We start from the raw sequence: 19,703 nt of genomic DNA on the forward strand, positions 1-19,703 counted from the left end.
ACAGTTTGAACGCAGCTAAAAATATCTTGGATTCAGCGCAAGGCGTGGGACAGGGAAGATGGAGCCCAGCTCTTGCTGCACTTGGATTTCACAGCCTTTTCTCAGCCCTCTCAGCAGCCCAGGCCAAGTGTGAGTCAAACGGGGCTGTGGGGATGATGGGGCTGGAAAGGAAACGTCATCCAGGAGGGTCCAAATGTGTCACCCACCAGACATCAGCCCCCTCATGCAGCATCTTCCACACACGCCAGGCTTGCAAGATCTCGGAGGGGCTGTGGAACAGGAGAGTGTAAAAAGTGGCACAAACATGAGGAAGATGTGGCAGCTACAGGGGAGGGAGGAAAGGTCAGACACACCACGCCTGACGCGTTTTTTGGTTTTCAGCCCAAACTTCCACCCACGGACCAAAGGCAAGGGCGGCTTGAGCACTACAAAGGCAGCAAGAGCTGGTTCATGCCTGTGCATTTACCTCTTAAAAATAATCCTAAAATGACAAAAAACCATAGCAAGTACCCCACATCGCTGTAGAGCTGCATTCCCTCCCCTGATAGGTGTGAGGAGGAGGGAGCAGAAGGCGGGACCCCAAGGCACCCCCAAAACCAGGGAACTGTTGAAGGAAAGACAAAGGGACACTTTGTGTGTCTGGCTGACGGGATGCTGTTCTGCTGTAAGTTGAATTCATTGGTCTCAGGGGTCCTCCCAGCCATGCCCACCCTCAGGGCCCAGGCCTGGGGCAGCACCTGTGACCCCCTCACACCCAGGTGTCCCCTAAGTGAAGCCTTAAGGAGCTGCCACACGGGACAACACCTCTCCCCAAGGTACAAGGGCTGTACAACGGCCGCCTTTCCCTGCTTGGGCAACCCTGACACTCATGAGGGGGCTGTGGCAGCCCCCGAACAAGCCTCGGAGGGCGTACAAACAGTTACGCGCGCACACTACAATCGACTGCGGCGCCCGCCGCTCTGAGGGGAGCGCGCCTCAGCCAGGCCCTTTTATACCGCGCGCGCCCGGCCACGTGGCCCCGCCCCGCCGCTGACGTCATCGCCGCGCGCGGCAGCATGGCAGCGGCTCTGGCGCCCGGTGTGGCGCCGGTTCGAGCCCGGTGAGTGCGGGACCGGGGCCTCGGCCCCTCCTCAACCCCCCGGGACGGGCCCCACCCCTCTGTAACCCCCCCAGAAAGGGCTCGGTCCCTTCATAACCTTCTCCGGTGTGTGTCCGGTCCATTCATGAATCCCCCAGTACATTCCCGACCTCTCCACACCCCCCCAGTCCGTGCCCATCCCCTCCTGCCCCGGTGCCCCCCATACCACCCCCTCCTGACCTCACCCTTTGCCACGTTCCCCGCAGGTTCCTCACCTCCAAGGAGCAGTTCCACGCCTACCTGCGGGCAGGGGGCGAGGAGGAGGAGGAGGAGGAGAAGAAGGAAGAGGAGCAGGTCAGCGAACCCCCAGCCAAGAGGGTGAAGGCAGAGGAGCTCGGCCAGGATGGGGAAAGCCAAGGGAATGCTGGAGAGGAGGAGAAGGAGCGTCCAGAGAAGAAGAGAGCCCGGGGGCAGAACAAGAGCCGCCCCTGCATGAAACCCAACTGCTACGAGCAGAGCAGGCTGTGCCCCTCGGTGACACAGGTGGGACGTACAGCCCTCTCTGCCTGGCTTAGTGGGATTTGGGGAAGGAATTCATCCCTGGGAGGGTGGGCAGGCCCTGGCACAGGGTGCCCAGAGCAGCTGTGGCTGCCCCTGGATCCCTGGCAGTGCTCAGGGCCAGCCTGGACAGGGCTTGGAGCAGCCTGGGATAGTGGGAGGTGTCCCTGTAGGTGGGACTGGATGGGATTTATGGTCCTTTCCAACCCAGACCAGGCTGGAATTGCATAAAAACCAGCTGGGAGGGGGTGATGTGGGATGAGCTGAGTGTTACAAGTGAGGTGTCACCTTCCTTGAAGTGTGTCCATCCCCTCCAGGGCGTGTGTCCACCCCCTCCATTGTGTCCTATCCCCTCCACTGTGTGTCCATCCCTCCCCTGTGTCCCTGCGTCCATCCCTCCCCTGGCACCATTCCCTCCCTGCCCTGGTGATCCCAGGTGAGACTCAGAGCACTCTGTGCCGTCCTGCTCCGTGCCCACCCTGCCCTGCTCCGTGCTGTCCCCAGGGCTGTGGCGGGCAGTGCCACTTTGGGCCGCGCTGCCGCTTCCTCCACGACGTGTCCCAGTACCTGGCGGCCAAACCTGCGGACCTGGGCCAGCGCTGCGTCCTCTTCGACACCTTCGGCCGCTGTCCCTACGGTGTCACCTGCCGCTTCGGCCAGGCCCACCTCGGGGACGGCCACCAGAACCTGGTCAACGCCGCCCTGGTGCAGCAGTGGGAGGGGAAGGTGCTGGTGAGGAACGGCCTCTCCAAGGAGCTGCAGCAGCAGCTGCGCAAGAGGAAGTTCAGCTTCCACAAGGCCGAGGAGTTTCTGCGTGGGCTGCGTGCTGGGAAGGGAGGCAAAGCCACGGGGAGCTCCACGGAGGTGTCCAACTGCACCGATCCCCAGGAGGGCCTGAGGGACAGCCCTGTGCTGCAGGAGCAGGGAGAGGATCCCAGACCTGAGGCTCTGCAGAGCTCCCAAGGGGCTGATGGTGCTCCCAAACCTGAGGTCCTGCCAAACTCCCAAAGGGCTGATGGTGCTCTCAAACCTGAGGCTCTGCAGAACTCCCAAGGAGCAGAGGGTACGCCCAAACCTGAGGTCCTGCAGAGCTCCAGAGGAGCTGAAGATACCCCCAAACCTGAGGTTCTACAGAACTCCCAAGGAGCTGAAGATGCTGCCAGACCTGAGGCTCTGCAGAACTCCAGAGGAGCTGAGGATGCTCCCAAACCTGAGGTCGTGAGGAACTCCCAAGGAGCTGATGGTGCTCCCTCCATCCCAACCCTGGGCCCGCTGACAGATGAGGACATCACGAAGCTGCGGCCGTGTGAGAAGAAGAAGGTGAGAGTCCCTTGTGTCCTGCTCCCGTGGTGGAGATTGTGCATGGAAAGAGGGAAGAGAAACCCCTTGGAGAGCCTTTAGCTGGGGGAGGCAGGCAGAGCATGGAAGGAATTCCTGCCTGTGAGGGTGGGGAGGGGCTGGGACGGAATTCCCAGAGCAGCTGTGGCTGCCTCATCCCTGGAAGCGTCCAAGGCCAGGCTGGACAGGGCTTGGAGCACCCTGGCATGGTGAAAAGTGTCACTGCCCATAGCCAGGGCATGGAATTGGATGCTCCTTAAGGTCCTTTCCAAGCCAAACCATTCTGTGATCCCATAAAAACCATTGCAGCTCTTCTGACCTGCTCCTCCATCCCTGTTTTCCAGCTGGAAATCCAGGGCAAGCTGTACCTGGCCCCACTGACCACGGTAGGTTGGTGACTCGCTGTGGGCACGGTTGGAACAGAGCAGATCTCCTGACAATCCCTGATGGTCCCTGCTGTCCCTGGCAGTGTGGAAACCTCCCGTTCCGACGGATCTGCAAACGTTTTGGGGCGGATGTCACCTGTGGGGAGATGGCTGTGTGCACCAACCTGCTCCAGGGCCAGTCCTCCGAGTGGGCTCTGCTCAAGCGCCACCACACCGAGGACATCTTCGGGGTGCAGGTGAGGCTTCCCCCCCGCCACAGCCCACCCAGGGCTCCCTTCCCAGGGGAAAAGCTGCCTCTGGGACTCAGGGGAGCTCCTTCCCTCTGGCAGCTGGAGGGAGCCTTTCCAGACACCATGACCAAGTGTGCAGAGCTCCTGAACAGGACAATCGACGTGGATTTTGTTGACATCAACGTCGGCTGTCCCATCGACCTGGTCTACAAGAAGGTGAGAAGTTCTGTGGTGGGTTTTCCTTCCATGAATCCTTGTCCTCACCCTCTGCTGCCTGATTGCTCTTTTCAGTCTGATCCAGAGCTCCCAGTCCATTTATCTCATGAGAAGGGGAATAAGCTGCTCAAGGAGCAGGGAATGGCTGTCTCTCCCTGGTGGGTGGGAGGGAAAAGCACTCTGGAGAATTTTTGGTTGAAGAATGCACTTTCTCCAAACTCTGAGGTGCCCCAAGGACTCTCCACTGTGTGAGGAAGGTCCTGAGCTCCCTGTTTTGTCCCTCAGGGAGGAGGCTGTGCTCTGATGACTCGCTCCAACAAGTTCGAGCAGATCGTCCGCGGGATGAACTCGGTAAGTGGGAGCTCCTGGAGCTGAGCTGAGCTGAGCTGGTGGAGCCCAGTCCAGCCTGGCCTCAGCTTCCCACCTCTGCAGGTGCTGGATGTCCCCCTGACGGTGAAGATCCGCACTGGGGTGCAGGAGAAGGTCAACGTGGCTCACAAAATCATCCCCAGGATCCGCGAGTGGGGCGCGTCCATGGTCACGGTACGGGGACAGGGGTGTGGGGTGGTGCCTGGGGAGCTCTGCCTGGAGATCAGATTGGGGGACCTTCCCCTGCCTTTTAGTGTCCTCTGCTAATTAAATAGGAAAATTTGGGTGCAGAGGGTGTTTTCCTCCCTGCTTCTGAGCCCGATATGGAATCCCAGAATGGTTTGGGAAGGGCCCATCCCTGGGTGTGTTTAACAAAGCCTGGATGTGGCACTGGGTTCAGTTGAGGTGCTGGGGCTGGGTTGGACTCAGTGACCTTTAGGATCTCTTCCAACCTGATAATTGTGTGATTTCTGTAAATCCAGAGGTAGATCTCAAGGGATCCCTTACCCAGCTCTGCTCTCAGCACCCGTCGATCCCAAGGCACATCCCAAGGTTGAACCCAAGGTGCCAGGGTTCAGTTGAGATATTGGGGCTGGGTTGGACTCGATAATCTTGAAGGTCTCTTCCAACCCAGTGATTCTGTAAATTCTGTAAATTCAGAGGTAGATCCCAAGGGATCCCTTACCCAGCTTTGCTCATAGCACCCATCAATCCTGAGGTCGATCCTGAGGCTGATCTTGGCTGGGTTGGACTCGATGATCTTGAAGGTTTCTTCCAACCCAGTGATTCTGTAAATTCTGTAAATCCAGAGGTAGATCCCAAGGGATGCCTTACCCAGCTCTGCTCTCAGCGCCCATCGATCCCAAGGTTGATCCCAAGGTCGATCCTGAGGTTGATCCCAAGGTTGGTCCCAAGGTGCCAGGGTTCAGTTGAGCTGTTGGGGCTGGGTTGGACTCGATAACCCTTAAGGTCTCTTCCAACCTGGTCATTCTGTGAATTCTGTAAATCCAGAGGTAGATCCCAAGAAATCCTTTACCCACCTCTGTTCTCAGCGCTCATCGATCATGAGGCTCATCCTGAGGTTGATCTCGAGGTCGATCCCGATGTTGATTCCATAAAAACCATTGCAGCTCTCCCAAAGTCCATCCCAAGGCCCATCCCAAGGCCCATCCCCGGGCTCCCTTCCCCATGGTGCTGTCCCTGTCCCTGCAGTGACGTCCCTGCTCTCTCCCCACAGCTGCACGGGCGCTCGCGGGAGCAGCGCTACACGCGCAGCGCGGACTGGGCTTACATCGCCGAGTGCGCCCGCCTGGCCAGCCCCATGCCTCTCTTCGGTACGTGGGGCACCCCTTGGCACCCCTGTCATTTCAAACCCCCTCAAAATGGGGCAAAGGAGCGTGTTCCTGGGGGGTTCACATCCTCTGAACCTGAGAGAAGCAGAGAAAAGAATGATCGAAACAATTCTTGCCTCATTCGCTGCTGCTGTGTTTGTGCCAGAGCAGAGTGCAGTGTGGGGACTGCTCACCCACAGTGAGGGTGTTTGGTGCCTTGGCCTGTCAGGAAATAGCCCCACGTTGCTCTGCACAGAGAAGAGCAAGGCACAATTCCTCCCAAGAATATTCTGATCTCATTTGCTGTGCCTGTGTTTGTGCCAGAGCAGAATGCAATGTGGAGATCTATTCTTTAGTATATAAAGAATACAGAAAGGATACTTACAGAAGGCTAAAAAGGTGATAATAAAAACTCTGACTCTCTCCAGAGCCATGACACAGCCTGACCCTGACTGGCCAAAGAGTCAAAACAATTCACATGAAACCGATGAAACAATCACCTGTTGGATAAGCAATCTCCTACCACATTCCAAAGCAGCAAAACACAGGAGAAGCAAATGAGATAGTTAATTATTGTTTCCCTTTTTCTCTGAGGCTTCTTAGCTTCCCAGGAGAGAAATCCTGGCAAAAGGGATTTTTCAGAAAATGTAAATGCCACACCTGGTGCCAGACGTGGTGCCAGAAGGAAGGGACACCAATCACTTGGGTTTTAAAGGGGTTTTCTTGGATTTTGTGGCATAAAATCCCTAAACCTTCAGGGAAACTGAAGGAGTAGAGAGGAGAAAGCTCCTTTTTTCCTTGTAAGGGAACATCCATCAGAAACATCCCTGGGAATCCAAAGCAGGAGCCTCTTTGCACCATCTGGCCCTGGGACATTGTGTCCATGCTGAATTTCATCCCATGCCTGCATTAGCTCACTTTGACTTGTCCTCACGGATCTCTCTGACCTCTGGCTTCTCCTCCTCTCCGGGCAGGAAATGGGGATATTTTGTCCTATGAAGATGCAAACCGAGCCATGCAGATGGGAGTTTCTGGAATCATGATTGCAAGGCAAGTGCCTGTGTTTCCCTTCACTCCTGAGCTCTGGTGGTTCCAGAGGGGGAAAAAAATAAAAAGAGGATTAAAAAAATCCCTAAACAAACCCAAAGCATGGAATTTCCTCTCAGTGAAACCACCCTGAAAATTGGAGAAATCAGTTTGTATCAGTTGGAATGGAAAAGAAGATTTAAAGCAGAAATCAGTGCTGGGAAGTGTCTCAGATTTTCAGGAGCATCAGTGATGGGAATAACAATTTTATTTTATTTTATTTTATTTTGGCTGCAGAGGGGCACTGATCAAACCCTGGCTTTTCACGGAAATCAAGGAGCAGAGACACTGGGATATCTCCTCCAGGGAGAGGTTTGACATCCTCAAGGACTTCACCAACTTTGGCCTCGAGCACTGGGGCTCAGACACTCAGGGAGTGGAGAAAACCAGGAAATTCCTGCTGGAGTGGCTCTCCTTCCTGTGCAGGTGATGCTGCCCAGCCAGGGGGAACCTTTAAACGGTAATTAATTCATTCATGAACCCCCAGCGCTCATTTCATTTTATCCCAGGTACATCCCAGTTGGGTTACTGGAACATCTACCTCAGAAAATCAACGAGCGGCCGCCCTATTACCTGGGCAGGGACTACCTGGAGACCCTCATGGCCAGCCAGAACGTGGATGATTGGATCAAAATAAGGTCAGGAGGCATCAAATCTCATTGCAGTTGCTCAGAAGGGACGTGGCAGAGCCTCTGTAGGGCCACAGGGTTGTTTGACAGCCGGGCACTGAGCACTGAACCCTCCTTGGGTTTGGTTTTTTGTTGTTTTTCTTCCCTGGCAGTGTCCAAGGCCAGGTTGGACAGGGCTGGGAGCAGCCTGGGACAGTGGGAGGTGTCCCTGCCCATGACAGGGCTGTCACTGGGTGGGCTTTGAGGTCTCTGGATTAATTCTGTGATTGATTCTTTCCCCCAGTGAGCTGCTCCTGGGCCCCGTCCCGCCCAGCTTCACCTTCCTGCCAAAGCACAAGGCCAATTCCTACAGATAGGGCTGGCCTGGCCCTGTCCCTCGGTGTCAGGAAGACTTTGGATGGGCTGTGAGGAGAAGCAGGGCTCCTGGCAGTTGGAATAAAGCTGATGTTTTTAGAAGCTGGTGACTTTTTTGCCTTTTTGCGAGCCCCACGCCAATCCTGGCAGACAAACTCCTGTTAGTGAGGGGATCTTTGCCTCCAGTTCACTGCCAGAGCTGTCCCAGCTGTCCCACATCGCTGGAAAAGAGCCTCAGTTCCCACCAGGATGTCCTTGGGAGTGACAAACTCCCAGGACGAGGAGCGGCAACGTCCCCCCAGCCCCTGTGCAAAACACAGCAGAAGCAAATGAGATGTGTCACTACCAAGGTGACACAGAGCTGGTGCTCAAGCTCCACAGAGAGGCCTCTCAAAGAATTCTAAAGGCTCTGGGGACAGTCTGGAGGGTCCCAGCAGCATCCCCACACCTGGGGGACCCCAGTGGCACCAGCAGAGTGGGGAGAGTGATGGTCCCAGCCCTGCTGACACGCAGCATGGCCACCTCCACAGGCAACCACAGCTCCCCAGCCACGCTGCTGCCCCCAAACCGAGGGGACAGGGACAGGGCAGGGCTGGGGCACCGCGGGGATCCCCTGGACCATCCCCAGATCACCCCACCGCAGCCCCTGGGCGAGCTGGTGCCTCGGTAGCTGTCATGGCGGCCTCCTGTGCCTCGGTAGCTGTCATGGCGGCCTCCTGTGCCTCGGTAGCTGTCATGGCCTCCTCCTGTGCCTCGGTAGCTGTCATGGCGGAGGCAGGAAGCGGGCGTCATTGTTGTCACGTGACCCTCTGCCGGTTCCGTGTGCGGGTGGCGGTAACGCCCGGTAGGGGCGGGGGGGGGGGGGGGGACCGGGAGGAGCCGCAGGCACCGGGAGCCGGCCGGGTGTCCGGGCAGGGGCGCTGGGCACCCAGCGGGGTAAGCGCAGGGTACGGACATAGCGGGGGTGAGCGGGGGGCGGACAGCGGGGCGGGATGGAGGCACTGGGGGACACTGAGGCGATGGCTGAGGGGTCGGGGGCTGTGGAGCAGTGGGGGCACTGGGAGGGGGCGGCGGGGGCAACTGGGACACGCAGAGGGGAGAACTGAGGGGCACTGGGAGGAACTGGGAGGATACCCAGCCCTGAACTGGGGGGCACAGGGGAATGGGAAAACCGGGGGGGTACCGAGGCCCTTACTGAGATAACTGAGGGATACCCAGGCCCAGACTGGGAGAACTGGGGGGGCAGTGGGAGGGTACCCAGCCTGAACTGGGAGAGCTGGGGGGCGCGGGGACAGCCAGCAGTGACTCTGGGGCCGTTCCCATTCCCGTGCCCAGGCTGTGCCGTGCCATTCCAGGCCGTGCCCAGGCTGTGCCGTGCCATTCCAGGCCGTGCCCAGGCTGTTCCCGTGCCATTCCAGGCCGTGCCCAGGCTGTGCCGTGCCATTCCAGGCCGTGCCCAGGCTGTTCCCGTGCCATTCCAGGCCGTGCCCAGGCTGTGCCGTGCCATTCCAGGCCGTGCCCAGGCTGTTCCCGTGCCCAGGCTGTGCCGTGCCATTCCAGGCCGTGCCCAGGCTGTTCCCGTGCCATTCCAGGCCGTGCCCAGGATGCTGCTGCGCTCGTGGCGCTCGCTGTTCTCGGGCCGCCTGCTGCTCCTCACCAACACCGTCAGCTGCGGGGGGCTGCTGGCAGCCGGGGACGTCCTGCAGCAGGAGTGGCACCGCCGCAAGCACCCCCAGAGCCAGCTGCAGCTGGGGCGCACGGGTGAGAGCTGGCAGGGGCTGGGCTGGGCAGGGATGGGCGCTGGTGGGCGCTTGGAGGGGCTAGGCAAATCCCGCTGCCAGGGGCAGAGACGCCTCTCACCCTCCTGCTGCTCCAAACCCCGGCCTGGGGCACTGCCAGGGATCCAGGGCTGGGGGAAATCCGTCACAGGGAGGAATTCCTCCCCAAAATGCCTTCGTGGCATTTCCCTGATCTCCATCCTAAACCCCCTGAACCTTTCCTGGGATCCATCCAGGGCTCGGGGGTCAGCCATGAAACCCATCCCCACCCTCCCAGTGCTGAATTCCTCCCCCAGAGCGCCCTCGTTGCCCCCCAGCCGTGCTGTCCCTGTGCTTGCAGGCAGGATGTTCGTGGTGGGCTGCAGCCTGGGCCCCCTGATGCATTACTGGTACCTGTGGCTGGACTGGGCGCTGCCGGCGCGGGGCGTGCGCTGCCTGCGCACGGGCATCAAGAAGGTGCTCATCGACCAGCTGGTGGCATCGCCCACCATGGGAGCCTGGTACTTCATGGGTACGTGGGGGGCTCGGGGGGCGCCGATCCGGCCCCCAAATCCCGGCCCTGCGGCTCCTGGTGGGGCCTGGGGTTGGTGCTTCCAGGTGCCGTGCTGGGTTAGGGGGGAATTCGGAATGAATCTCACAGTTGAATTGACAAAAGGCATCACTGCAGCTCTGGCAGGGCTGGGATGGGGCCATTCCCTGGGGAATTCAGTGCCACCCTCTGGGGGAAGAACCTTTCCTGATCTCCATCCCAAATCCTCAGAACCTTTCCTGGGATCCATCCCAAATCCCTGGATCTTTCCCTGATCTCCATCCCAAACCCCAGAACCTTTCCCTGATCCCCTGAACCTTTCCCTGGTCTCCATCCCAAAGCCCTGAACCTTTCCTGGGATCCATCCCAAACCCCCTGAACCTTTCCCTGACCTCCATCCCAAACCCCAGAACATTCCCTGACCTCCATCCCACCCCTGGCACAGCCCCAGCCCTTCCCCATACAGATCTGTGCCTTCCCTTTCACTTTCCATTTCCCTCCCTGCTGCCCTCCCCACTCACACTGGGAGGGCTTTGGGGCATTTCCCACCCCATTTCCCTCCCTATTTCCCTCCCCATTTCCCACCCCATTTCCCTCCCCATTTCCCATTCCATTTCCCACCCCATTTCCCACCCCATTTCCCACCCCATTTCCCTCCCCATTTCCCACCCCATTTCCCATTCCATTTCCCATTCCATTTCCCTCCCTATTTCCCTCCCCATTTCCCACCCCATTTCCCACCCCATTTCCCATTCCATTTCCCTCCCTATTTCCCTCCCCATTTCCCTCCCCATTTCCCACTCCATTTCCCATTCCATTTCCCTCCCCATTTCCCACTCCATTTCCCACCCCATTTCCCACCCCATTTCCCATTCCATTTCCCTCCCCATTTCCCACTCCATTTCCCACCCCATTTCCCACCCCAATCCCCTCTGACCCCTCCTGTCCCCGCAGCCATCGGCACCCTGGAGGGCCAATCCCTGCAGGAGAGCTGGGACGAGCTGAAGGAGAAATTCTGGGAGATGTACAAGGTGATCCCCTCCCCGAGCTGCCCCCTGTGCTGCTGGGAGCCGAGGGCAGCCCCCAGCTGCCCCTTGTCCCCCCTTGTCCCCCCTTGTCCCTCCCCAGGCTGACTGGAGCGTGTGGCCGGCGGCGCAGATCCTCAACTTCCTCTTCGTGCCGCCCCCGTTCCGTGTGGCTTATGTCAACGTGGTGACCCTGGGCTGGGACACCTACCTGTCCTACCTCAAATACAGGGTGAGCCCTGCCCCTGAGCCCCTGCCAGCCCTGCAAGTTCACACAGTTCACAAAAATACACAGAATTCCCCCAAACTGACCCGGTTGGAATAGACCCTAAAGGTCATTAAATCCATCCCAGCCCCAACACCTCAACCAAACCCTGGCACCCAGTGCCACATCCATGGATGGTGACTGCACCACCTCCCTAATCCCCCGGAATTGCCAAAATTCCCCCAAATTCACAGAATTATCAGGTTGGAAGGGGCCATAAAGGTCATTAAATCCAACCCAATCCCAGCACCTCCACTGAGCCCTGGCACCCAGTGCCACATCCAGGCTTTGTTAAACACACCCAGCGATGGTGACTCCACCACCCCCCCAGGAAAACCATTCCAGAACTTTGTCCCTCGATCCATAAAAACATTTTTCCCAATATCCAACCTGTATTTCCCTTGACCCAGCTCCAGGCTGTGCCCTCTGCTTCTGTCAGTTCCTGCAGACAGAGCCCAGCCCCAGCCGAGCACAGGCACCTTTCAGGAGCTGCAGAGAGTGATGAGGGCACCCCTGAGCCTCCTTTTCTCCAGGCTGAGCACCCCCAGCTCCCTCTCAGGGTTTGTGCTCCCAGTTCCCAGCCCCGTTGCCCCCTCTGGATGCACTCAGGTGTCTCCAAGTGCTTCCCAAGCTGAGGGGCACAGCCAGGACAGGATTCTCTCCCTGCTCTGGGCAGTGCCCAGCAGAGGGGCAGGATGATTTCCCTGCTCTCTGGGCAGTGCCCAGCAGAGGGGCAGGATGATTTCCCTGCTCTGGGCAGTGCCCAGCAGAGGGGCAGGATGATTTCCCTGCAGTGCCCAGCAGAGGCACAGGATGATTTCCCTGCTCTGGGCAGTGCCCAGCAGAGGCACAGGATGATTTCCCTGCTCTGGGCAGTGCCCAGCAGAGGGGCAGGATGATTTCCCTGCAGTGCCCAGCAGAGGCACAGGATGATTTCCCTGCTCTGGGCAGTGCCCAGCAGAGGCACAGGATGATTTCCCTGCTCTGGGCAGTGCCCAGCAGAGGGGCAGGATGATTTCCCTGCTCTGGGCAGTGCCCAGCAGAGGGGCAGGATGATTTCCCTGCTCTGGGCAGTGCCCAGCAGAGGGGCAGGATGATTTCCCTGCTCTGGGCAGTGCCCAGCAGAGGCACAGGATGATTTCCCTGCTCTGGGCAGTGCCCAGCAGAGGGGCAGGATGATTTCCCTGCAGTGCCCAGCAGAGGGGCAGGATGATTTCCCTGCAGTGCCCAGCAGAGGGGCAGGATGATTTCCCTGCTCTGGGCAGTGCCCAGCAGAGGGGCACGGTGATTTCCCTGCTCTCTGGGCAGTGCCCATCTCACCCTGGGTATTTTGCAGCCCCGCAGCCCCGGGCAGGAGCCCCCACGGCAGAGCCAGAGCAGCGCCGGGGCCTAGAGAGGCTCGAGGCCGTCCAGAGCATCCTGCAGAGACTCAGAGGGATTTCTGTGCATTCCTGGCCTTTGTGGAGCGCCCCAGCCGAGGGAGGGCATGGCCAGAGCCACCCCGCTCCACGTGCCTGCTGCTGATTAACTCATCTGCTAATTACAGCCGTGGGCTGGGGCTGGAACAATCTCTTGCTGCAGGAGAAGCTGTAAAGTGATTTCTTGTGGGATTTGCCCGCAGAGCCGGGGTGAGGAGGAGCTGCTGCAGCCCCTGGGAAGGGCCTGGCTGGATTTGTTCCTTCTGCAGAGCAAACCAAAGCCTCGCTGCTCCTCCAGCACCTTCCAGCCCCACTGAGTGGAAATTGGGAAGGAATTCTTCCCTGCGAGGGCTGGAACGGAATTGCCAGAGCAGCTGGGGCTGCCCCGGGGCGGGTTGGAGCAGCCCGGGATGGTGGAAGGGGCACGAAGGGATGGGATTTAAGGTCATTCCAGCCGTGCTCCACCGTGGCTGCTGCTCTGCTCTCCCTGCAGCTCCTCTCTCCTTCCCCTCGTGCTTTTTCCCCAGCTCAAGGATGGAATCGCTGCACTCCCTCAGCTCCGGGGGCTGCAGCCACCTGGATCTCTATAAATAGGGCTGGAAATGGGCTGTGATTGCACCCGCCGGCTCTGCAGAGGCTCAGGGGGGGCTGGAGCCAAATTCTGGCAGAGTTTGGGCCATCACATCCCTGTGCTCCCAGCCCCGGGCGAGCTGCACACTCCCTGCATAACCCAAGGACTGAGTTATTGCCAGTGTCAATGAGAATTGTCTAAATGGGGTTTTTAATTTGATTTTTAAAGCTGTGCCTTCATGCTCTGCCCTGGTCCCTGCTGTCACACACCCAGGGGGAATCAGCTCCTCCCTCAGCAGCAGCAGGAGCCATTTGGGGCGTGATAATTTAAAAAAATCTGATTAATTTTGCTCCTTTCTGGCAACTCAGGGACCCCGAGGAACTTCTGATCAGCATTGGTTTATTTCTTCACAACATTTCTTTTAATACAGTGATTTTTAGGAAATTGTACTCTTTTTTTTTTTTTTTGACACTTTTGACATTTGTACAGTACAGTGTAACTCTTCCATAAGTAAACTTCACAAAAAAGAGGAGGGGGGGGAAAGGGGGAGGGAAGGAGATGGAATCATGATTGGGGGGGAAACAGAGGGAAATCTGTAAAATAAAGACACAGCGCTCCAGGAGAAATAAATAAAGGGCAGCTCTGTCATGGCTACGGGAATATCCACTTATTCACAGTCTCCACAGAAGCACAGAACTACAGGAACACGAGATCCCAAAGCCCTGGAGCAAACCAGCCCTGCTCACCCCCACAGACTCCCCAAACTGGGGCAGATTCACTCCAGTCAGCTCGGCCTCGCCGATGCATTGAATTCATTTTTTTTCATTTGAAATCTTATTATTTAAATAATAATAATAATAACAGTTCTGTCGTCGTTTGGTTGTGGGGGTGGGGTGTTTTGTTTGTTTTTTTTTTTTTTTGATGGGTTTTTCTTTTTAAAAGTGATATTCACAAGCAAGGTTTACCACACTGAGAGGAACCAAAAGAACAAAAACCAAAAAAAAAAAAAAAAAAAATCAGAATATATATATATATAATATATATAAATGCACCACCACGGCCACAGCACAGCAGGTCACGCGCACAGCGTCACTTCCTACGCCTATTTACAAGGAATTTCTGTATGTACAAGGAGGAAGACGGCGGGAGCATAAATTAGCATCTATTTATACAAATAAACAAGAGTCAGGAAATATCCATCCAGCTGCAGGGGCAGGGGAGCGGCCACAAAGAGCCCCCTGCACCAGGAGCTCTGGGGGCGAAAGGGGTGGGATGGGTTGGGGAGGGGGATTTGGGGGTCCTGTCACAGCACCCACACGCTGGGAAGGGGGTCCCAGGGTAGGGGGATCCCCAGGACAGGGGGCTCCAGGGCAGGGGGGGGGTCTCCAGGGCAATGGGGTTCTCCAGGAAAGGGGGTCCCAGAGCAGGAAAAAGGGCAGGGGGTCCCAGGACAGGGGGGTCTCCAGGGCAAGAGGTGCCAGGACAGGGGTCCCAGAGCAGGAAAAAGGGCAGGGGGGTCTCCAGGGCACAGGGGGTCTCCAGGAAAGAGGGTTCCAGATAAGGAAAAAGGGCAGGGGGTCCCAGGACAGGGGCATCTCCAGGGCAGGGGTCTCCAGGCCACGGGGTCCCAGGACAGGGGGTCCCAGAGCAGGGAAAAGGGCAGGGGGTACCAGGACAGGGTCCCAGGCCACAGGGGGGGGGGGGTCTCCAGGGCAATTGGGGTCTCCAGGAAAGGGGGTCCCAGAGAAGGAAAAAGGGCAGGGGGGTCTCCAGGACAAGGGGTGCCAGGACAGGGTGGGTGGGTTTCACCAGGGGAAATGGGGCTGGGGGTGATGGTTTCTTGACAGTGATTAAAAGCAGAATGAGGGGGGCAGGGGGGGAGTTTTCTACCAGCCCAGGCTTAAAAATAAATTAAGGGGTGGGGGGGGGGCATAGCCTAATGAATTGGGGTGGGGGCTCCTAGAGGGGCCGCAGCCCTTTCGGAGGTATCAGCAGCAAAAGCCCCCGCGGGACCCCCAAGAGGAGGAGCTCGTGGGGGGGGTTTGGGGCGCACTGACCGGATTTTGGGGGGGTTTTGGGGGGGTTCTGGGGGGGCTGGCCCTAGCAGGCACAGTCCTGGTGCGGGGGCGCCTGCTGGTCCGTGAGCTGGGGGCCCTGCTTGGCGCCGGTGACCGCGGGGTCGGCCGTGTCCAGCGACTCGGACATCTTCTCGCAGATGATGTCCACCAGCCTCTCGAAGGTCTGCTTCACGTTGATGTTGTCCTTGGCGCTGGCCTCGAAAAACTCAAACCCTGCGGTGGCGGGAGAGGCGGGGGGGACAGCGTGGAAGGGGACAGAGGGACAAGGGACGCGTCAAAGATCCACGTCAAAGATCCAGCCCTGCGTGGCTCCTCCTCCTCCTCATTCAATATTTAAAGGGTTCGCAACCTGCCCCCACCACCCCCAAAATCCCGTTTTTCCCACCCAAAGAACCCCCCAGATCCTCCCCCCAGCCCCTCACAGAGAGCTGAAGCTGTGCAGTGACTCTGTGGCTTTTCACCAGGTGCCAAGTCACCGCCGGTACCACGGCAGAGCGATTACACGCAGGGAATTAAGCCCTTAATTAAATTAATTGTGAGCTGGCAGGCGTGGTGGGGGGCTCCCCCTCCCCAGCTCACCCAGGTGCTCGGCGAGCTGGCGCCCCTTCTCCGAGGACACCACGCGCTCGTCCTCCATGTCACACTTGTTCCCCACCAGCAGCACCTGCGCGTTGTCCCACGAGTAGGTCTTGATCTGGGTGGACCTTGGGGAGGGAGAGGGGGGTCAGAGGGGCGGGGAGGGGGCGGCCGGGGCGGTGTGGGGTGCCCAGAGCCCCCCGTGGCGCTCACCAGTCCTGCACGGCGTTGAAGGACTCCTCGTTGGTGATGTCGTACATGAGGATGAAGCCCATGGCCCCGCGGTAGTAGGCGGTGGTGATGGTGCGGTACCGCTCCTGCCCCGCCGTGTCCTGGGGGACAGGGGACAGCTGAATGTCACCCCAGGGGTGCGGTGACACCCCCACAGGGGCCCCTCCATGGGGGCAGGTCCGGCCCCTGCCTGGAATTGCCCTGGTGGGGCAGCTCCACACTGAACATCACCCAAATGAGCGTTATCTCATAGTGACCATCACCCCATGGTGACCATCACCCAACCAAGCGTTATCCCATAGTGACCATCACCCCATGGTGACCATCACCCAAATGAGCGTTATCCCATAGTGACCATCACCCCACAGTGACCACCACCCTTCACTGACCATCACCCCCACACCAACAATCCATCAGCCCCACCCCTTACTGACCATCACCCCTCACTGACCATCACCCCCACACCACCAATCCATCACTCCCACCACCCCACACTGACCACCACCCTCACCATCCATCTCCCCACACCACCACCGCCCCCTCCCCACCGCCCCAGCCCAGCCCAGGGCTCTGGGGGCACCGGGGGCTCTCAGTGCTCACCCAGATCTGCAGCTTGATGCGTTTGTCGTTCCTGTAGATTGTCTTGACCTTGAAGTCGATGCCCACGGTGCTGACGAAGGCGGGCGTGAAGGAGTCGTCGGCGTAGCGGAACAGGAAGGAGGTTTTGCCCACGCTGCTGTTGCCGATGATCAGGATCTTGAACATGTAATCGAAGTTCTGGTCCGAGGATTCCTTCTGCCCATAGCGGGAGTCAGTAGCCGACGCCATCTGCAGGGTGGGGAGAGGCCGTGACGGGGCTGGCCCTGCTCGGAGCCGGTTCCCAGCACGGATTTGGGATATTTTGGCTCAGGATGGGCCATGGTGTGGCCAGCAATGGGTCACCCTGCCCTGAAGGGCTCGGAGAGAGAAAGGCCACCTCCTGTCACCTGCAGAGAGGGACCTGCAGTGTGTCCATGGCAAATGTGGGGCACGTGGCCCACGGCGTTTGACACGCCACAGAGATTCACCACGGCCGCCAGGAATTGCTGCGGGTGACAGGAATTGCCACAGCTCTCAGGAACTGATGCGGCCGCCAGGCTTTGCCACGGTTCCCAGGAATTGCCACAGCTCCTAAGAATTGCCACGGCTCTCAGGAATTGCCACGGCTGCCAGGCTTTAACACGGCTCTCAGGAATTGCTGCGGCTCCCAGGAATTGCCGTGGCTGCCAGTATTTGCCGCGGCTCTCAGGATCTGCCTTGTGGCGTTGCGGGTGCGGCCGGGGCGCCGCAGCCTCTCCCGCATCTTCCCGGTGACAAAATGGCACCGGCGGCGGTGCCCGGTGCCCCCGCACGGCGCGGCCAGCGCGGTGACAGGGACCGGGGGGTGGCACGGGGACCCGGGGGGTGGCACATGGAGCCGGGGGGTGACACACGGATGCCAGGCAAGGGGGCACAGAGGTAGGTGCGCATCCAGGGAGGAGCGGGGGGATGCGGGATGGGGGGTGCAGGGATGGGGTGCTGGGTGCTGATGGGCATTTTGGGGGGCTGCTGGAGGGGGGGTGATAGAGGGGGCTCATGGGGGGTGCAGGGCGATGCAGGGAGGGGGTTCAGGGTGCTGATGGGGGCGTCAGGCTGCGGATGGGGGAATCAGGGTGTGGATTGGGGGATTCAAGGTGTTGATGGCGGGGTTCAGAGTGCTGATGGGGAGGGGGTCACCCCCTGCTCCTCCCCGCAGGCCCGACCCCGCTGCACCCACTCGGTCCCCGCCGCACCGAGACCCCCCCCAGGCCCTGCGCAGCCCCCCCCGCGCCGCATCCATCATCATCATCATCCCCCCCCCCCGCCTCCCGCCTCCTCCGCTGCAGCCGCCCCTCCCCTCCCGGTGCCGGGGGGCACACAGGGGGTCTCGGGGGGGTCCCGGTGGGGGTGTCGCTGTGGGGGGTCCCGGTGGGGGTCCCGGTGCTGGGGGGGGGGGGGGTCTCACCTCTGCCGCGCTCGCGCCGCCGCCTCCTCCCCGCAGCGACTGCAGCAGATGCGGAGCCCGGGTGACGTCGGCTGGGGGGCGGGGCTCTCTATGTAAATGAGCCCGGACGTCACGGGCGCGGCCCTGAGGGAGGCGCTGATTGGCTCGGCGGCGCGCTTTGATGGACAGCGGGTGGACGAGGGGGGGAGGAGAACCCCCCTCCCGGCGCGGTGGTGGGCGCCGCCCCCCCCCTCCGGCCCGCGCAATGGTGCGGTCCGGCCGCGCTCCGCGGGGCGCGGGATGAACCACCCCTGCAACGGTGGGGGTGTAGCGCGAACCATTCCCACTCAGAGGGGGGGACGAGTTTTGACAACCTCCCTGTCGCGACATGGCGAGCTATCGCGACGCCTTCCCTAGGCCTGCAGTGGCGGGCAGGCTGATCCTTGCCGTGCCAGGGCGGCTGGCGCTGAGGCGGGGCTGGTGCGCAGGTGGGCGGCCATGTCCTCCCTCGCCCTGCGGCTCCAGCGGGGATTAGGGCCGGCAGCATATGGCGGCCCGAGGGCAGCGGCACCGCCCTGCCCTGCCCGGGGCCCGGAGCCTCCCGGGCCCTGCCCCGCCCGGGGGCTCCGTGCTCTCCGTGCCCTCCGTGCCCGTGCAGCTCCTGGCCCCTGCCCAGGCTCATCCCGCACCCACAGCCCCGGCAGGACCGAGCCGGATGCGGTGGGCACGGGTGGGCAGCGGGGATGTGGAGCACGGCCCTCAGGGACGGTGGGGTGGCACGGGATGGGTGGCACGGGATGGGGTGGGCGAGCAGGGATGGAACCATGGGATGGACCCATCGATGGGGATGGAACCAGCTGTAGGATGGATCCAGAATTAATTAGGGATGGAACCAGAATTAGGGATGGAGCCAGCCATGGTGATGGACACGGGGCCAGGGGTGGAACCAGCTGTGGGATGGTTCCAGAATTAGGGATGGATCCAGGCTCAGGGATGGATCCAGAATTAGGGATGGATCCAGACTCAGAGATGGAGCCAGAATTAGAGATGGAGCCAGAGCTAGGGACAGATCCAGGCTCATGGCTGAATCCAGGCTGCCGTGCCCATTTTCCTTCACCTTCCCCAGCCAACAGCCCCGCTGCTCTCCTCGTGCTGCAGCCCCCCAGCCAGAAACAGGGATAAAAAGGGCTTTTTCCACCTGCCCCGCTCCAGATGTGTGCTGGATCTGGATTTGAGGCATTTGAGAGCACGGAGCCTCAGCCTGTCCCTACCTGCAGACGCAGGGGGACATCCAGCACCCACAGCGATGGCACCGAGCTGCCACCACCCCTGCAGAACCCGGCACTCCCAGAACCCTGGAGAAGGCTGGGCGGGCGAAAAACCATCAACAGCCGAGGTTCCACTGCTGCCAGGGCAGGCAGGGGGCGAGGGCCCCACGTGCCGGGGCAGTGCCCCGGGTGGGGCCGCGTTCGTGGGGATAAATCACCGTGGGCAGCAATGCGGAAGGGCCGGGAGCGGCCTCCGCGCCGCGCCAAGCCGGCGATTAAATATTTACCTTAGCAGGTCGTGTTTGCCAGTGATGGATCGGCGTTTCCAGGGAGGAGCTGCCTTTTGTTCCAGCGCGCAGCCGGGCCCTGCCCGGTGCCCGGCGGGAG

The 19,703-nt window shown here is 59.9% G+C and overlaps 3 protein-coding genes across 3 annotated transcripts; 2 read left to right on the forward strand and 1 right to left on the reverse strand.

The window, feature by feature from the left end:
* Positions 1 to 1,055: 1,055 nt before the first annotated feature.
* DUS3L (dihydrouridine synthase 3 like) lies at positions 1,056 to 7,658 on the forward strand. The gene is made up of 13 exons (XM_058821145.1): positions 1,056 to 1,099; positions 1,345 to 1,621; positions 2,141 to 2,956; positions 3,319 to 3,360; positions 3,444 to 3,596; positions 3,690 to 3,806; positions 4,092 to 4,157; positions 4,239 to 4,349; positions 5,413 to 5,509; positions 6,481 to 6,556; positions 6,830 to 7,018; positions 7,102 to 7,230; positions 7,505 to 7,658. Exons 1-13 carry the CDS (start codon positions 1,056 to 1,058, stop codon positions 7,575 to 7,577), a joined length of 2,190 nt encoding a protein of 729 aa, XP_058677128.1. The 3' UTR covers positions 7,578 to 7,658.
* A 795-nt stretch (positions 7,659 to 8,453) lies between these two features.
* MPV17L2 (MPV17 mitochondrial inner membrane protein like 2) lies at positions 8,454 to 13,688 on the forward strand. Its single transcript, XM_058820908.1, has 6 exons — positions 8,454 to 8,511; positions 9,168 to 9,336; positions 9,694 to 9,864; positions 10,837 to 10,913; positions 11,011 to 11,139; positions 12,509 to 13,688. Exons 2-6 carry the CDS (start codon positions 9,180 to 9,182, stop codon positions 12,563 to 12,565), a joined length of 591 nt encoding a protein of 196 aa, XP_058676891.1. The 5' UTR covers positions 8,454 to 8,511; positions 9,168 to 9,179; the 3' UTR covers positions 12,566 to 13,688.
* Positions 13,689 to 14,192: 504 nt separating this feature from the next.
* On the reverse strand, positions 14,193 to 18,229 carry RAB3A (RAB3A, member RAS oncogene family). The gene is made up of 5 exons (XM_058820907.1): positions 18,070 to 18,229; positions 16,647 to 16,874; positions 16,029 to 16,147; positions 15,819 to 15,943; positions 14,193 to 15,452 (listed from the first exon to the last, which is right to left on the reverse strand). Exons 2-5 carry the CDS (start codon positions 16,872 to 16,874, stop codon positions 15,262 to 15,264), a joined length of 663 nt encoding a protein of 220 aa, XP_058676890.1. The 5' UTR covers positions 18,070 to 18,229; the 3' UTR covers positions 14,193 to 15,261.
* Positions 18,230 to 19,703: the final 1,474 nt, after the last annotated feature.

The sequence above is a fragment of the Ammospiza caudacuta genome, chromosome 28 (assembly GCF_027887145.1).
Source record: "Ammospiza caudacuta isolate bAmmCau1 chromosome 28, bAmmCau1.pri, whole genome shotgun sequence".
Taxonomy (NCBI): domain Eukaryota; kingdom Metazoa; phylum Chordata; class Aves; order Passeriformes; family Passerellidae; genus Ammospiza; species Ammospiza caudacuta.